This window comes from Podarcis cretensis, assembly GCF_951804945.1.
Source record: "Podarcis cretensis genome assembly, chromosome: 1".
NCBI lineage: Eukaryota > Metazoa > Chordata > Lepidosauria > Squamata > Lacertidae > Podarcis > Podarcis cretensis.
The window spans coordinates 58,451,022-58,469,651 of NC_137170.1; the positions used below are offsets into that span (position 1 = coordinate 58,451,022).

At 42.7% G+C, this 18,630-nt stretch overlaps 1 protein-coding gene across 2 annotated transcripts in view; it reads left to right on the top strand.

The window, feature by feature from the left end:
* Positions 1-8,038, top strand: part of PAMR1 (peptidase domain containing associated with muscle regeneration 1) — a 44,766-nt gene extending 36,728 nt beyond the window's left edge. For both annotated transcript variants that reach the window (XM_079951308.1, XM_079951309.1), the window contains exons 8-12: positions 821-1,033; positions 2,759-2,825; positions 4,009-4,241; positions 4,330-4,622; positions 6,605-8,038. In XM_079951308.1, coding sequence (XP_079807434.1) covers positions 821-1,033; positions 2,759-2,825; positions 4,009-4,241; positions 4,330-4,622; positions 6,605-7,141 — 1,343 coding nt within the window. In that variant the 3' untranslated portion in view covers positions 7,142-8,038. The remainder of the gene's footprint in view (positions 1-820; positions 1,034-2,758; positions 2,826-4,008; positions 4,242-4,329; positions 4,623-6,604) is intronic.
* The last annotated feature ends 10,592 nt before the right edge of the window (positions 8,039-18,630 follow it).

Consider the following 18,630-nt stretch of genomic DNA (forward strand, 5'->3'; position numbering starts at 1 on the left):
GGCACTGCCTTTGACGTTTTAGGAGTCACTGAAGCTCTGGGGCTCTGGGCTTGAGTGCCAACCCAGAGAAATGAGAGCCCCACTGAGATAGTAATTGGGGAGCAGAGACAGGTGATAATGAACACGCCACATGCTAAGGCTAGAAAGAGCTCCAGTATATTCATGTGCATAAAAAACAAGTTTCTTGATCACATGGTGAGCACTCCTCTAAAAATGGATGGATTACTACCCAGTGTCCATTTTGCATGAGTTCATTCACAAGTCTGATCTGTTTCCACATTAATCTGCTATTATTATGTCCAGTCAAGCAGTAATAAATCAAATGGCAGTGTTGTTGCAAACTGTGCAATTTTGTGGATGAACTGTGGAAAGACAACTTCTATCCTTAGTTTTTGCAGTTTGACTTTTGGTTCACCACTTGCTGGATGCAACTATGGAATGCAATGGTCCAGTGGAACAACCTTTGCCAACCTGCTGTCCTTGAAATGTTTGAACTACAACTCCCATCAGCCCCAACACAGCTGTGCTGGCTGGGGCTAATGGGAGTTGAAGTCTGAAACATCTGGAAAGCACACCTAGCTTGGCTAAAGCTTGAAGTAACTTCATTGCAATTCTCAATGGAATTAGATTTTATCAGATCAAACTGTTTATACCTGTAGTGTTATTTTGCAGTTGCAATTACTACTTCTTTAATGCTCATAAAAGGAAAGTTAATAATATGCATGGCAGTGTACAATAGGTGTATAAACTGTGGAATGATCTGATGGTCAGGATTAATACTTTCTGCATGGAAAAATAAAATGTATCCCCTTGCTGTTAGTCACAGAAGATAGAAACTGCTCTGATCCTGGTGCTCCACTCAATGGGTACAAGAAAATGATGGACGGTACTGCATTGATGAACGGCCGGTATGCAAAAATTGGAGCAGTTATTACATTCTTTTGCAATAACTCCTATGTTCTCAGTGGCAATGAGCAAAGGACCTGCCAAGATAATGGAGAATGGTCAGGAAAACAGCCAATTTGCATTAAAGGTAATTTACAATCCCTTTTATGACAACTAACAATTTGTTGTTTTTTTACATTGGCTTAGTTTTATAGCTGAGACATAATGAGATACAAGCTGCTTCATGGCAAATATCAATACAAGGATGGATTGGCACCCATTGCAGAGGCAGACAGTTTTTGCCAATCATCCTCCACTGCTCTCAGTGAAGCTAGAATCTACTCCAGCAGATGTGTATTTCTAGGTTTTTAAAGTGCACATATGCACAAGAAATGACAAAAACTCATTTTCTGCAAAATGTTTGCACCAGAACCTAAAGAAAGGGTACTTTTGGTTTGTACTTGATGGTTTTCAGTGGTCAGCCATGGGGGGCTGCAGGTAAGGAGGTTCCATGGCTCAGTTATCTTCTCATTCTCCGGTGACCCCACCAACATTTGCTTCCACTGACTGGTAGGGTTGTAGTGTCTTCCATATCAACCTTGACCATTGTCTAGGCAACTGTTGGCATTTACTGTATTTGTCTGCCTTCTGGCATTGACTCTTGTGCCGAAGTTTCACTTGCCTGCCAAGCTTCCCTCCAGGCTCATACCTCTTGCTTTCCACCCTGCCATCTCTTTATCAGTGTGAACTTCATTATATGTGCTTGGAAGGAAGTCATATTTAAATCCCATTTATTTCAATGGGAACTGAATGTAACTAGGCTGCAATCCTATATGCACTTACCAGGGAGTAAGGTCCATAGAGCTCAGTGGGATTTACTTCTCAGTAAGCATTCAGTGGATTTCACAATTAGTCTGGATCCAAATGTGTCATTTGGAATGCTACTCGCCCCAAAGTGGAAAGAAGCAAAAGAAAAATGGATACAAAAACTTATGGAATATGCAGAAATGGCAAAACTTACCAGAAGAATAAGAAATCAAGATAACAAACTTTTTATAAAAGAATGGAAATTGTTGATTGAATATTTACGGATAAGAACACTGGTAGAATTATTACAACAACCTGCAGTTTCATAAAAGTATATATTTAAAGTAGATAATTAAATGAATTTGGATATGCAGAAGATAAAAAAAAATTTAAAGAACCGCAGAAAGCGGGGGAAGGAAGTCAAACTTTGAAATGTTAAATTGATTGTGAAACTAATGAAATGTATAAACTTGAAAAGTATAAAAACCAAATGTGTCATTTCTAACATATAGTTATCCAAATAAAGGGAGGTACCTGTGGCCCGCCCAATTGCTATTGGACTACAGCTCCCATCATCCTTGACAATTTGCCATGCTGACTGTGGCGGATGGAAGTTGTAGTCGAGTAACATCTGGGAGGCCACCAGTTCTCCATCCCGGATCTAGAACTCATGCTAGTTTACAGTATTTTAACATGTACATACATTTAAAATGCACAGCTAAGCTTCTCTCTGAAAATACCGTATTTTTCCATGTATAAGACTATGCTTTTCCCCAATTTTTTAAAGTTTGAAATTGGGGGTCGTCTTATACACGGAATGTTTAAAATATTTATTTCTTAATTTTGGGCTCAAAAAATAGAGCTCGTCTTATACATGGGGCGTCTTATAGACGGAAAAATACGGTAGCTGCTTTGAAAAGAAAATTCAGGTGCCGCTATTTTGTATACTGATTGCCTCTCATCTTGAGGCATTGGTATTAGGGAAAGGAAAGGATGGACAGGTATATGAAACATAACTTTCAAGTATGGAAAAGCATTGTGGAACATTGTATTTTTTTCCCCCTAGCTTGCAAAGAGCCAAAGATCTCTGACCTGGTGAGACAGAAAGTACTTCCTATGCAGGTTCAGTCAAGGTGAGATGGCAGTGTCTTAACTACAGTGTTAACAAGCAATATTGATACCTTTTTCCTATGTGTCCTAGCTTGTTTGGGCATCCTACCAAATGCTTTGCATAAACAACACTGATGTTCCAGAAATAATGGTTGCTAGTTGGATAGGGGTACACTGGGTATAGACATCCAAGCTGATGAAGTTACCCACAAGACAACACATATGTAGGTAGAGATGGCCACAGAAGTTGTATCAGTAAGCACTGTAACTAATAATGCAACAGGTGAGACATCCCAGGACTTTCCTATGGATTGCTGATAGATCTGTTGCAGCTTTGATAGTGAAACCTAAGAGATGAAATGGTGGGGAGGAAGGATCTTCCGAGATCCTACCTATAATGATAAATTGACTGATTTATTTTAAAGGTAAGCTCTGGACCAGGCTTCCTCAACCTTGGTCCTCCAGATGTTTTTGGCCTACAACTCCCATGATCCCTAGCTAGCAGGACCAGTGGTCAGGGATGCTGGGAATTGTATTCTCAAAACATCTGGAGGGCCGAGGTTGAGGAAGCCTGCTCAGGACCATCTCACAGCTGTAAGCTTATAAAGGATCCTCACACACAACTCCCAGCACTTGAATATCTGTCCCCACCCCGCCAGTGGGGGCATGGCCATACATTTTGTGGTCCTGTCTCTTTTTCTGCACTTTTAAATTGAGCAGCCATTTTGGAGTCCATGGCACTTTCTCAAAATTCCAAATGTGCCCACTCACCCAAAAAAGTTGGTGATCCCTTCTGGACACATTCCAAATAATTTTAGATCCACTTGCCACAATCTAGCCCAGTTAGGAATGATTAAACCCACTGCACATCCAGCTCTGAGCTGGATTCTGAGCAATGAAATCTATTGGCTACAAGGACGCAATTAAATCACTTCGGTAGGGTTTAAGTACATGCACAGTTTATCTGAATTGTACCCATTAAACCAGGCATGGCCAGACTTGGCCCTCCAGCTGTTTTGGGACTACAATTCCCATCATCTCTAGCTAACAGGACCAGTGGTCAGGGATGATGGGGATTGTAGTCCCAAAACAGCTGGATGGCCACGTTTGGCTATGCCTGCATTAAACATTTGCTTATTTGTGCCATAAAACACTGTGATGACAGGTTTTGGGTGATATTCCTATGTTCTTTATGCATCGAAACAGAGAAACTCCTTTGCATCGGCTCTATTCGTCGACATTTAACAAGCAGAAGCTGGACGTATACCCAACCAAAAAGCCATTACTACCATTTGGAGAACTACCTCCAGGGTTCCAGCATCTTCACACACAGCTTCAGTATGATTGCATTTCTCCTTTCTATCGTCGTTTGGGAAGCAGCCGGAGAACCTGTCTGAAAACAGGGAAGTGGAGCGGGAGAGCTCCTTCATGCATCCCAAGTAAGAAGCCTCTGAAACATATAATATCTTAGAGAAAAACCAAGACAACAGCAGCAATAATAATACTTTTATCTCTCTTTTATGGCAGTCTGTGGAAAGGCAGAAAACACCACTGTTCCAAAAACATCCTCAACTAGATGGCCGTGGCAAGCAGCCATCTATAGGAGGCCCAATGGGGTGAAGGTTCCCAGTCACAGAAAAGGGGCCTGGATATTGATCTGCAGCGGGGCCCTTCTAAATGAGCGCACAGTCGTGGTGGCAGCCCACTGCGTCACCAATCTGGGGAAGGTCACTGTTCTCAAAGCAGCAGACATCAAAGTCGTTCTCGGCAAGTTCTACAGAGATGATGATAGAGACGAAAAGACCATACAGAACTTGCGGGTGAGTAAGGCTTTGAGGCGCCATGACACTGGTCATGTGCAAACAGGTGTAAAGGCCTACAGAAAGGGACTGCTGCACATTCAGGGCTCCGTGTTGAAACAGAGAGACCATTTGGAGACTGAAAATGTAAGTACAGTCGTACCTTGGTTCTCAAACGCCTTGGTGTTTTGGCTCCCAAACACTCAAAACCCAGAAGTGTTCCGGTTTCCGAACATTTTTCAGAAGCCGAACGTCCAGCGTGGCTTCCACTTAAGTGCAGGAAGCTTCTGCAGCCAATGGGAAGCTGCGCCTTAGTTTTCGAACAGTTTCGGGAGTTGAGCGGACTTCCAGAAGGATTACGTTCAAGAACCAAGGTATGACTGTATTTACATGGCGGTAGATCCCACTAAAATCACAAAAATAAAAAAAATAAAAAATGTTTTAAGTACATGACTATGATTAGCACATCACTTGTATTTTTAAAATAATGATGTCTAAATCAAATTTACCAACAAAAGCTGTATGATTGTGTTCCATTGTGTGTGTTTAATATAATATAATATAATATAATATAATATAATATAATATAATATAATACAGTACAATATAATATAATGGGATATATTTCTATTTTACTCTATAATCTCTCACAATGTGATTATATTTCAGTTTCCTCATTAAATGTTTGGCATCTTAGATGAGATTGCTTTTTTTAAAAAGTGCCAGCTAATACCAGTGCTAATTAGAAAATATATTTAGTAAGGCAGGCATCCAGTATACCCTTGGCTGTGTGCATCATTTCATTTGCTGACTGCATTTGAAGGAAAAAACAGTGAAAATCTGAAAGCTTAAAGCTGAACTTGTAAATCTGTTGTCCCTGGTCAGCTCTGCTGGAAGGTTTATTCAGCTGTCATTTGGATCAAGTAGGTTTACCAACTTGAAGTATTATAAAATAACATCTCAGGCAATTTCCTAGCCAGCTATTTGTTACCATGAAACCCATTTGTAGGCAGAGGGCCTATACATTGCTATGATCACTCTACTTGTTAGGATTGCCTGGTATTGCAAAATCTTCACCTTCATTTGCCAAATTTTCTAGTTGGCATCAGTAACTTTTTTTTTTTTTTAAGTCGGAAGGCTCTACACATTCTCTTCTAGTTACCCAGACCAGACACTCAGGAGTTCTGCACTACAGAGTATTCCCTCTCCTTCCCCCTGGCCCTGGTCATTGCAGATGCAGAATTTTTGCACTTCCAATACTGTGATACCTCCTTCCCCTGCCAGTCTCTGAGAAGCACCTCACAGTATGTTTGCAAAGGATTCTGCCATTCAGCTGTGAAATGTATGCAGATCTGTCCAGTGTAAATGAGCTTGCTACAAAATACTCAGTTCTAGCTACAGAAATTACAGATTAAATGAAAACATGTGGACCTTCCCCAAATTAATTTCCATTGGTGAATGAAGTATTGTTAGAACAAAAGCCATTTGATTTCCTAGTCAATAGTGTAATCTACCAAAAGATCTTTCTAAATAATGACAATGAGTCACCAGCAGCAATGGGACCACCTTACAATGAATCATAGAATCATAGAACCATAGAGTTGGAAGAGACCACAAGGGCCATCGAGTCCAACCCCCAATGACTAGAGACACCTCAGAATTTCCCAGTTGTATATATTATGTTCCAACACATTTTTGGGAACTGACTGTTTTAGCTGGCTTGGTGCTGCAATGTTTTTATTGTAATCATCTGTATGTTTTAACAGATCGCACACAGTATTCTATTAATATTTATATTTTTTAATGATAGCTTTTCCCCTGTTTTGTTATTTTAGCTCTTTCTGTTTTAACCTCCTTGAGTCCCTTTCAGGGGAAAAGTATAATAATAATAATAATAATAATAATAATAATAATAATAATAATAATAATAATAATTTCAAGTAAATGGTGAACTGAAAATTAAGCCATTATAATTTGATGACTATTTCTGGGCTCTTTCCTAGATTTCAGCCATCATAGTTCACCCTAACTATGACCCTATATTGCTCGACTCCGACATTGCTCTCATTAAACTCCTGGACAAAGGGAAAATCAGCAGCCGTGTCCAACCCATATGCCTGGCATCCATACGCGATATTGATCCACCCGCAGATGACTTGCAGATAATGATCACTGGCTGGAAGATCCTGACAGATGTTGCCAATCCGAGCTACAAGAATGACACCCTCCGCATGGGGACTGTTCAGATGGTAGACTCCCTGTTGTGTGAGCAGCAGTATGAGGAAAACGGCATCCAGGTCAGCGTCACCGAGAGCATGTTTTGCGCCAAGCAACACCCCACCGCCTTTTCCAACATCTGCCCTGCTGAGACTGGAGGCATTGCAGCTGTAGCTTTGCCAGGAAAATCATCTCCGGAGTTAACCTGGCATCTCATGGGGTTAGTGAGCTGGGGCTACGATAAAACATGCAGCCTAGAACTCTATGCTGGCTACACCCGAGCCATCCCTTTCAAAGACTGGATTGAGAAAAACATGAAATGAAACACTCCCCTCACCCTCCCCTCCAATTTCTTTTTTTAATGTTAAATATATTCATTTCTCTCACAGTCTCTGATACTTTAGAATTGTCACCCCATTGATGGAACACCTGTGAAATAAAGGTGAAGCAGGGGTCTCAGCAATTTGATACAGTTTAGCTATCAAGAGGGACGCGGGTGGCGCTGTGGGTTAAACCACAGAGCCTAGGACTTGCCGATCAGAAGGTTGGCGGTTCGAATCCCCGCGACGGGGTGAGCTCCCGTTGCTCGGTCCCTGCTCCTGCCAACCTAGCAGTTTGAAAGCATGTCAAAGTGCAAGTAGATAAATAGGTACCGCTCCAGTGGGAAGGTAAACGGCGTTTCCGTGTGCTGCTCTGGTTCGCCAGAAGTGGCTTAGTCATGCTGGCCACATGACCCGGAAGCTGTACACCGGCTCCCTCAGCCAGTAAAGCGAGATGAGCACCGCAACCCCAGAGTCGGCCACAACTGGACCTAATGGTCAGGGGTCCCTTTACCTTTACTTTTAGCTATCAAGCCAGACCACTTCATCTGTGCCAGAGGCTCTGCACACAGCAGATGGGGTGGCATGTCTCAGTTGCCCCCTTTTCTCCTGGTGGGAGTAGGGCGTGCATGGATGGTGGGTTGTTGTACCAAAAAAACACGATGACCAGAAGTAGCGGTCTTCAATCTATATTTAACGATCACCTGAATGAAACAATTAGAATTATTTTCATCCGAGTCTGAGACAGAGATGAGGCTGCAAAGAGATAATTAGGAGGTTGGATGAATTTGTTATGGTCACTTAGAAGCTATCTATATTGCCGTATTTTATGTTGTATTATTTGCCCTCCTGAGTACATTACACGTTCAAATAAACAAAGGTTTCTTTTAAACCTGAAAACCAACACTTTACCATTTATTCCTCCGAGTCTGATCAATCAAAAATAGTTTCTCTCTCTTTGGACAGGTAGAACCAGAAAAATGTAGACCACTGAATCCTATCATTTTTCAAAAGTTCTGTCTTGATGGATCCGCTTCCTCATTGACTTATTTAATGTGCCTGCAGATAGAAGAGGATTCTGGACAATTTCCAGGACCCCTAGTCAGTTCATGAGGAGGATTGGCCATTGTCCCACAAACACTGAGACTGATCTCTTGAGCACACTTTGAGGTTGCACATTGCAGGGAGGAGGGGTAGGCAAAGTATCTTTCAGGCAAGTTTCCCTGCTGGTGCTAATGTTCTCAGCAGTGAACCCCTGAGAACCTCCAAGCAAGAATGCATTTTGAAAACCTTTGATCTAATCCACTGAATTATGGTCCTCCATACTCAGCATTCTAAGAGCTTGGTCAATATCATTGAAAGAATAATATGAGCCAACAAATACCAGGGTTCTTCTAAAATAGACTCTTTTTCAGGTATAGTGCCTTACTAGCTCCTGAGGACTAACCCTTGCCTGTGCTTGTACTTGGGCATCTTATTTTCATTGTTCGGTTGACATTTCCTCTTCCAGCCATAGAAACTGCTCATGAACATCATATTGCACTGGTTCTCAGGAGATCCAAGCAGGTTACCCAATACTATAAGACTGTGCAATCCTGGTCAATAGAAAACAAAACACATGTAGGGCAGCGGCTGAAGAAGGAGCAAAAAGGGTTTTCTCCTGTGTGTGTTTCTTGTGGCTGATTAGCTGTTCTCCCTGTGCAAAGGTCAGAGGGGGCAGGGTTTCTGTTGAGGTAGGTGATTAGCTGTGGGAGGAGCTTATCAGAGCTTGTAGGGCAGCGGCTGAAGAAGGAGCAAAAAGGGTTTTCTCCTGTGTGTGTTTCTTGTGGCTGATTAGCTGTTCTCCCTGTGCAAAGGTCAGAGGGGGCAGGGTTTCTGTTGAGGTAGGTGATTAGCTGTGGGAGGAGCTTATCAGAGCTTGTAGGGCAGCGGCTTACCTGACGGCGTGCGCAATTTGATCTGTCTTTAGATTTAGGGGAGCTAGTCTCAAACGTTTGTTGGGGGAGACCTAGGGTTTTTTTGGGGGGGAGTTATTTGTCCTGTCTGCATGCTTCTTATGATGGACGACCACTGTAGCCACCCCCAACGACATGTTCTCAAGATGGAGAGTGAGGGAACAGCTGCAGTCGCCTGCGGTTCCTGCACAATGTTTGCCATCTTGCCAAAGGTTGCAGGCAGCTTTACCTGCAGCAATTGCATGTTGATTGCCCTCTTAAAAGACAAAGTCCAGCAACTGGAGGAACGTGTGGCTACGCTCCAAAGAATTAGAGAGCTGGAGCTCTTCTTGGAAGCAACAGAGCACACCGTCTCCACCAAGGAGGAGACAGGGGACTCCCCTGAGAAGGAGGCTAGTTCACCAACACAGGAGCCAGATATATGGAGAAACGTGACTCAAAGAAGTAGGAGGCCCAGAGTTCGCTCTGATTGTTTAGAAATACACAATCGCTTTGAGGTCCTCTCCCCTAGAATGGAAGACGAAGAGCAGACTCCATTTGAGGATCTCTCCCTCGTTACAGTCGATCAGGTATATGAAGACGAGCAGCAAAGTCAGTCCTCAGGGAATGTGCAGGTGACCTTGGAACGGACAGATCACGGAAGAACCCCGACCAAACCTAAGAGGAGGCGTGTAGTGGTGATAGGGGATTCCCTACTGAGGGGAACAGAAGCAGTGATCTGTGGGCCTGACAAGATGTCTCGGGAAGTGTGCTGTCTCCCCGGGGCTAAGATCCAAGATGTAACTGAACGACTACAAGGAATCATAAAACCCACTGACAAATACCCCTTCCTCTTGGTTCATGTGGGAACCAATGACACTGCAAGCAATAGCCTCCAGAAGATCAAAAGAGACTATGAGGCTCTGGGCAGGAAATTGAAGCAATTAAATGCACAAATTGTCATCTCATCCATCCTCCCAGTTGAACGACGTGGCCCAGGGAGAGAGGGAAAAATAGTGGAAGTGAACAGCTGGCTTCGCAAATGGTGTAAACAGGAACGGTTTGGATTCTTAGATCACAGACTGCAGTTTCTTGAAGATGGACTTCTGGCAAGCGATGGGCTGCACCTCACAACGGTTGGGAGGAATGTTTTTGCCAAAAATCTCAGAAACCTCATCAGGAGGGCTTTAAACTGACTAATGTGGGGGAGGAAGACAGTGCTCCTGAAGGTAGGAGTCTATCAATTGATGAACATGATCATCCAAATGTCATAGACCAAATGGAGCAAACAGCACGCAGACCTAGTGGTGGGAGGAAAAAATCCTTAAATAAGAGACACGGGGGAATGATTAATGGACTTCAATGTCTCTACACTAATGCGCAAAGCATGGGTAATAAACAAGATGAGCTTGAGCTCTTGGTACAGCAAACTAAATATGACATAATAGGCATCACTGAAACCTGGTGGGATAAGTCCCACGACTGGAATGTAATAATGGAGGGTTACAATCTATTTCAGAGAAACAGACCAGACAAGAAAGGAGGAGGAGTGGCGTTATATGTCAGGGATGTGTATACCTGTGAAGAGATCCAAGATTTAGAACCTCAAAGCCAAAGTGAGAGCATTTGGGTCAAAATTAAGGGAGAGAAGAATAACAGGGACCTCATTGTGGGAGTTTACTATAGATCCCCAAGCCAAACGGAGGACATTGATGATGCCTTCCTGGAACAGATGGCCAAGCATGCAAAAGGAAGGGAGATAGTAGTAATGGGGGACTTCAATTACCCGGATATTTGCTGGATGTCAAACTCAGCCAAGAGCATAAGGTCAAACAGATTCCTCACTGGCCTTGCAGACAACTTCATTGTCCAGAAAGTGGGAGAAGCAACGAGGAACAGCCATTTTAGATCTGGTCCTAACCAATGTTGATGACCTGGTTAGTGGGGTAGAAGTGGAAGGATCATTAGGCGCGAGTGATCATGCTCTTCTGAAGTTTACTATACAGCGGAAAGGAGCAGCCAAGCATACTTGGACTCAATTTCTTGACTTTAAGAAAGCCGACTTCATAAAACTTAGGGAAGTGCTGGGTGAGATCCCATGGACAGTAATACTAAAAGGAAAGGGAGTTCATGATGGCTGGGAGTTTGTTAAGAGGGAGATAGTAAAAGCACAACTTCAGGCAATACCAATGAGACGGAAACATGGAAGGTGCCTAAAGAAGCCAGGGTGGCTATCTAAAGAACTTTTAACTGAGTTAAGATTAAAAAAGGAAGTGTACAAAAAATGGAAAAGGGGGGAAAGCACCAAAGAGGAATTCAAACAAATAGCCAGCACGTGTAGACACAAAGTCAGAAAAGCTAAAGCACAGAATGAACTCAGGCTTGCTAGAGAGGTTAAAAGCAACAAAAAAGGCTTTTATGGGTATGTTCGTAGCAAAAGGAAGAACAAAGAAACAGTGGGGTCACTCAGAGGAGAAGATGGTGAAATACAAACAGGGGACACAGAAAGGGCTGAACTCCTCAATGCCTTCTTTGCCTCAGTCTTCTCCGATAAAGAAAACAATGCCCGACCTGAAGAATTTGGAGCAAATGATTCAGCAGAGGAAACACAGCCCAGAATAACTAAGGAGATAGTACAAGAATACTTGGCTAGTTTAGATGTATTCAAGTCTCCAGGGCCAGATGAACTGCATCCAAGAGTATTAAAAGAACTGGCAGATGTGATCTCAGAACCACTGGCAGTCATCTTTGAGAATTCCTGGAGAACAGGTGAAGTCTCGGCAGACTGGAGGAGGGCAAATGTTGTTCCTATTTTCAAAAAGGGGAAAAGAGAGGAATCAAATAATTACCGCCCAGTCAGTCTGACATCAATACCAGGGAAGATTCTGGAGCAGATCATTAAGCAAACAGTTTGTGAGCACCTAGAAAGGAATACTGTGATCACCAATAGTCAGCATGGATTTCTGAAAAATAAGTCGTGTCAGACTAACCTGATCTCGTTTTTTGACAGAATTACAAGCCTGGTAGATGAAGGGAACGCAGTGGATGTAGCCTACCTTGATTTCAGCAAGGCATTTGACAAGGTGCCCCATGATATTCTTGTAAAGAAGCTGGTAAAATGGGGTCTTGACTATGCTACCACTCAGTGGATTTGTAACTGGTTGACTGACCGAACCCAAAGGGTGCTCATCAATGGTTCCTCTTCATCCTGGAGAAGAGTGACTAGTGGGGTGCCACAGGGTTCTGTCTTGGGCCCGGTCTTATTCAACATCTTTATCAACGACTTGGATGATGGACTCAAGGGCATCCTGATCAAATTTGCAGATGACACCAAACTGGGAGGGGTGGCTAACACCCCAGATGACAGGATCACACTTCAAAACGACCTTGACAGATTAGAGAACTGGGCCAAAACAAACAAGATGAATTTTAATAGGGAGAAATGTAAAGTATTGCACTTGGGCAAAAAAATGAGAGGCACAAATACAAGATGGGTGACACCTGGCTTGAGAGCAGTACATGTGAAAAGGATCTAGGAGTCTTGGTTGACCACAAACTTGACATGAGCCAACAGTGTGACGTGGCAGCTAAAAAAGCCAATGCAATTCTGGGCTGCATCAATAGGAGTATTGCATCTAGATCAAGGGAAGTAATAGTGCCACTGTATTCTGCTCTGGTCAGACCTCACCTGGAGTACTGTGTCCAGTTCTGGGCACCACAGTTCAAGAAGGACACTGACAAACTGGAATGTGTCCAGAGGAGGGCAACCAAAATGGTCAAAGGCCTGGAAACAATGCCTTATGAGGAACGGCTAAGGGAGCTGGGCATGTTTAGCCTGGAGAAGAGGAGGTTAAGGGGTGATATGATAGCCATGTTCAAATATATAAAAGGATGTCACATAGAGGAGGGAGAAAGGTTGTTTTCTGCTGCTCCAGAGAAGCGGACACGGAGCAATGGTTCCAAACTACAAGAAAAAAGATTCCACCTAAACATTAGGAAGAACTTCCTGACAGTAAGAGCTGTTCGACAGTGGAATTTGCTGCCAAGGTGTGTGGTGGAGTCTCCTTCTTTGGAGGTCTTTAAGCAGAGGCTTGACAACCATATGTCAGGAGTGCTCTGATGGTGTTTCCTGCTTGGCAGGGGGTTGGACTCGATGGCCCTTGTGGTCTCTTCCAACTCTATGATTCTATGATTCTATGTTTGGAAATCCTATTTTTAAAGTGTTTCTTATCTGAACATGGTCTGAAACTTACACTTGTGAAAGGAAATTAGTAGTGGGATTATCTGAAGATATTAGTTTCAGGGCAGCATATAAGTCTTTTTAAATAAATCAAACACACAAATAGATAGATAAATAGATAGCATTCTCTTCAATTTCCATAGACAGAAGCATTTTCAGAATCATGACCATTTTTAGCTTTGAATTACTTTCCCCTCATCAATTACAGGTTGCTCATATTTCAATTTACTGCACTTTCAAACAGAAAATTATTCCTGAAAAATGTTCTTATTGACAATTTTAAAAGAATATATATGCTAGGAATTAACTGCTAGTAAACATCAGAAGTTCTCTTTTCTAGTTAGATATTACATTTACATTATTTTTTAGATGTTTGAAATTCATCTGAATGTGTTTGTGGGTCCTTAGTGGCACAGAAGTGAAGAGCAGCTTGAGAAAGGAATTTAATTGTTTACTATGGCATGCCTTTGCTTATCCAGGAGTCTCCTCCATTTATAAATAATGTGTCTTTGTCTCCTTCACATACTTTTCACCATAGTGATTGTATTGCCTTCAAGCAAGTGACTCTCCAAGAGGAAAAACTGAGAGACAGATGACCTTTGCTGTATAAATTCAATAAATAATAAAAATAATGTGGCAAGGCTTCAGCACAGAATAGGTTCTTTCCAGTACCTGAAGACATCTACCTCTCAAGTGATTCTAAATGGTCCACTGCAATTTGATGGCCTCATTTGCTCTATGTTTACTCAAAAGCAAGTCTCATTTGTTTCAATAGGAATTGTGTCCAAATAAGCATGTTCAGTGTTGAAACTTTAGCCAGCAACCCCATGTGCACTTATTTGGGAGAAAGTCCTATTGAAATTATTGTTTTATTTTGCTGTCACTTGTCATTATTACAGCAATTATCAAACAATAAAAATGGACTGCTTTCTATAGGAATCACTTTTATTTTAAGGCATATCAGTGGGCTGGGAGGTGGGCAGGCTGATACAGAGGGCACAAGAAACAGAGGTTATCCCAATCACAAATAATGTGCAAATATGTATATATATTCCAAAAGTATATATATTGCAAAAGAAATTGCATCACTTGCATGTATGTCTTCAAGCAGATAAGAAACTCTCACTTACTTAACACGGTTTAGTGTTGAACAATCTCCTTGAAGGCTATGTCAAATACTCTACTGTACTAGTATAATAACCCAACTCGTGAAAGTAAAGACTAGATAATGTTGCTTAGAGCAAGCACAGGCAAACTCCAGCCTTCCAGATGTTTGGGACTACAACTCCCATCATCCCTAGCTAACAGGACCAGTGGTCAGGGATGATGGGAATTGTAGTCCCAAACATCTGGAGGGCTGGAGTTTGCCTATGCCTGGCTTAGAGGATGTACTTGTGGCAATAAGTTTCCAAATTCAGTCCCCAGTATATGGGGTTGCAGAGCTAGGAAGGATATCTCCCTGAGTCCCTGAATTATGGCAGCTATCCTGGGTAGATGGACTAATGGATTAGATGATTTGCTGTTCATTGTAGATGAATTACCGTAGTTACCTAACTTAAGGCTCCTTTCGTGAGTTTCCCACCTCTCATCTTGTTCAATGGAAACTGAAGTGCATGGGCATTTCACCAGATGTTGGGCTACAAGTCTCATCATGCTTGACCACTGGCCATGCTGGCTGGGGCTGATGGGAGTCAGAGTCCAGCAACAATAACTAGAGGCTCACAGATTACCCAACCCTGAAAAAAGAGAATAGGATTTAATTATCTTCAATAATTGCATTGTAAGCTGCCATGCAGCTGTTAGAAGTACAGGGGCTGTGTCAAATGCACCTGATTAACTTAGTGCTGGGTCAGGGTGTATTTCGACACAGGGTTCAAGTTAAACCCAAAGCAAGGGAAAAGCCCGTTTGTATTACAAAAACCATGTTAGAAGTCTAGATCCCCTTAAGAGAAGTGCTGAGATTGATAATGGTGTTTGACAAGGGAAAAAGAATTGTGCCATTTGAAGAAAGTGTAGAGAGAGCAGCTTCATACCCTTTGCTGATCTGCACAGTTTGATTTGATTCTTGAGAGTCTTTTGCTGGCTCATAAAACAAAATCTTTCAATGAAAGCAGGCTTTGGTGTAGAACCTAGTATTCCACAGAGAGTGCATCTGAAGTGTCTAAAAGGCATGCTAAGGTTATTCCTGCTGCAAATCTAGCATCTCACTATTCATTTGTGTGTGTGTGTGTGTGTGTGTGTGTCTGTATCTATATCTATATCTATATCTATATCTTATATTTAACCATACCTTTTAAGATAGGACTTGGGGCCTTACTACTAGATAACCTTTGGGGTTCCTTCCAACTCTACAATTCTATGATTCTCTGTTATACAAATATGAATGAAACAGAATCTAAATTGTCATTATAAAAATTTGGGAGGTTTCAAGAGGAGCATGGCTTGGAGTAGAGAAATGAGACGCTTCATCTCTTCTCTATTTACAGCTGTCTTACTCTAAATTATTTCCCAAACTGTGTTTCCATCAATAAATTTCCAAAAGCCCCCTTGTCCATTCCAAATTGTGTCCCCTCCCCGAGTTCCTGCTCATTTTTTTAAAAAAAGTTTTCAGGGTTTTCTTAAGTTGGCCTCTGCCAGAGGAAGGGTGAGGAGGGCTGGCTCAGTAGAAAAGACGACATAACTCCTGTATCTTTAACAGTTGGGTAGAAGATGCAATTTCAGCTTGCTATGCAAGCTATACAATACAGTTCTGAGAAAAGCTGAAAGGTCCCATATATTCAAGGTTAAACTAAAAGGAAAAAACCCAGTAAAATTTAAGAAGATTTGCTTTAGAATGGGATAGTATTGAGATACATAGACCAACAGTCTGACTCAGAATAAGCCACCTTCAGATGTTCCCAGGCTCGATTGTTTATAGTTATAGTCACTCTGAATAGAATCTGTGAACTGGTAATTCTCGCCCCGAGACAGCAGAAGTCATAACAAAGTGATGCTTCTGAGCAAGAGCAGAGTGTCATTTCTTTATCGCTGAATGAATACACCGCTCCCAAACATCTAAAACTAACTCTTGGATCTCTCTATTTGATCTTGTTTCACACTTCCTTTTTTGGAGATTGATGAGCTGCAGCACTTCCTAATGAAAATATCAAGACTGCAACCTTATGCCTCCTTAACCTTAGTATAGGTGAGCACCATATCTTTTGAGAGGACATGCATAGAATAGCACATGTAAATGAAAGATAAAACTGATATTTTCGTGTAAGTGCACTGATGACTGGTTAAATTTTGTGGCCAGTACCATGACCAAGGCTTCTTTTTTAAAAAAGAAGAAGTACCATTTCTGTCTACACGGAGTTGGTCATGTCCACAGAATAGAAGATGGCAGGATCCCCAGGGACATGCTCAACAGGGAGCTGGCTTCAGGTATTCTGCATTATAAAGTTGTCTGCAAACATGACATGAAGGTTGGCAACATCAGCCCTGCCATGTGATCATTCCTTGCAGACAACCATAATGCCTGGAGACAGGTTGTGTATCCATAGCAGTGGCCAGAGGAGGGATGACCGCTGGGAGGAGAGAAGAAATGCCTTGGTGCATCTGCAGCAGCACAACCAGACGCCTTCATCTGAGCCAGCTGCAACAGCAACATTATATATTGCGTGGCAAGTACCCTCCTCCCAAGAGAAATGAAGACACTGGACACATTATTTAAGGTTAATGGGCATAAAAAGGCCAAAACTTTATTGATTACAGAATTGAAAGGTATTGGCCTTAGGCATTGGCTCCTACCGTCTACCCGGCATGGTGACCGGGATGGGTTGTCCACAAGCCGTGGGAGACCTGTTGAAGTACGCCAACTAGGATCCCATAGGTGTCACCGCTCGGGGGCGTGCCGGAGGCCCTTACCTCCCTAGGTTTCGGACAAGGCCACGCCCCCCGGAGTCCTTTACCGGACTACCCTTTCCATTGGGGAAGGTGATGGAGCTTCCTTCCCCCCATTCATTTGCATAACAATAAACCCCTGCCAATGCCTAACCGCCAATACCAAGGAAGTAGTGACGTTTGCTACAAGGTAGGCGAAAAAACCAAAAGGCTTGAAGTGTGCCAACTTGGAAAAATTCCTACCAGGCCCCTTGCGGCGACCAACCGAAGTCCATAGCAAGGTCATACCTAGCTAAACCTAAAGGGTGGGTGGGATGGGAAAACCGCTCAGCTGGGAAAGGGAAAAGAGGGCGGTCCCCGGGCGTGCCTGGCCTTAAATGGGCTAGACCCCGCCTCCCCGGTCCGCTGATTGGCAGATGGGGTGGAAGGCACGCCCGGGGATTCCCTGACCACGCGGGGGCAACACCCTGCCCCCGCGTGTGTGGGTGGAGGGTTTTGCCCACAACCCTCTCTCCTCACAGGCGGAAATGGCTTTGCCAACAACAGATTTATATATTCTGACCACCCCCTAGTACTCTGTTGATCATTAGTACTAGAACATAATATTTATATTGCATCTTGGGACCTAAACATTGTACAGAAGGGATGAAGGGCCTTCGGAGAGTTTAAAACCTAAAGGTCAGGTCACACCTCCATATACTGGCTCATTTATATGGTCACCCTTGTATCATTGTTACCCTTCCCAGTAAGAAAATATCTCAAAAACGTGGAGGTCTAGAGATACAGCTATCACTTCTCTGCAGTAATTTCTACAACCATAGCACACATTTCCAAAGTAACTTGCCCATGAGAACTGATGTGAAATGTTCTCCATATGATTGCATCCTTGGAAGATACTGAAGGGACACTCCACTGAGTGCATGATCCACCCATGCTTTTACCTGATCTCTCATCATTTGATTCCTGGATTGGAATTCTGGGAACTGAACACGTGGACTGGCTCAAGTGAAGTATTTTTTGTTGTTTGATTGTGTTAGCATTACTTTGATGCTCCTGTTTTTGAATACTGCATACACACACATATGTAACAGGCTGGACAGAAATAAAATTGCTTGACATCCTGTACCTTTAAGAGTTGATCAGAAGGAGAAATATTTTTGCCTGTGTGCCTTTTTTTATTGCAAAACGTTGAGAAACCACAGCTAGTGGAATTTTCCTGTCTAGAAGGTGCAGGAGTCCTCTCATGATTAGAAGCTTAGAACTAAGGGAAAAGATTAAGGGGAAAGGTTCTGTTTGATAAGGAATCAGATGAAGCCTGCAAAAATATTTAGAGTCAGGAAGTGGCTTAGGAATGATAAAAGGCGAGGGAGCTAGCTGGAGGCATCTCTCATCAGCACCAACCAGCAAAGCCAAGAGTCAGAGATGATGGTATGTCC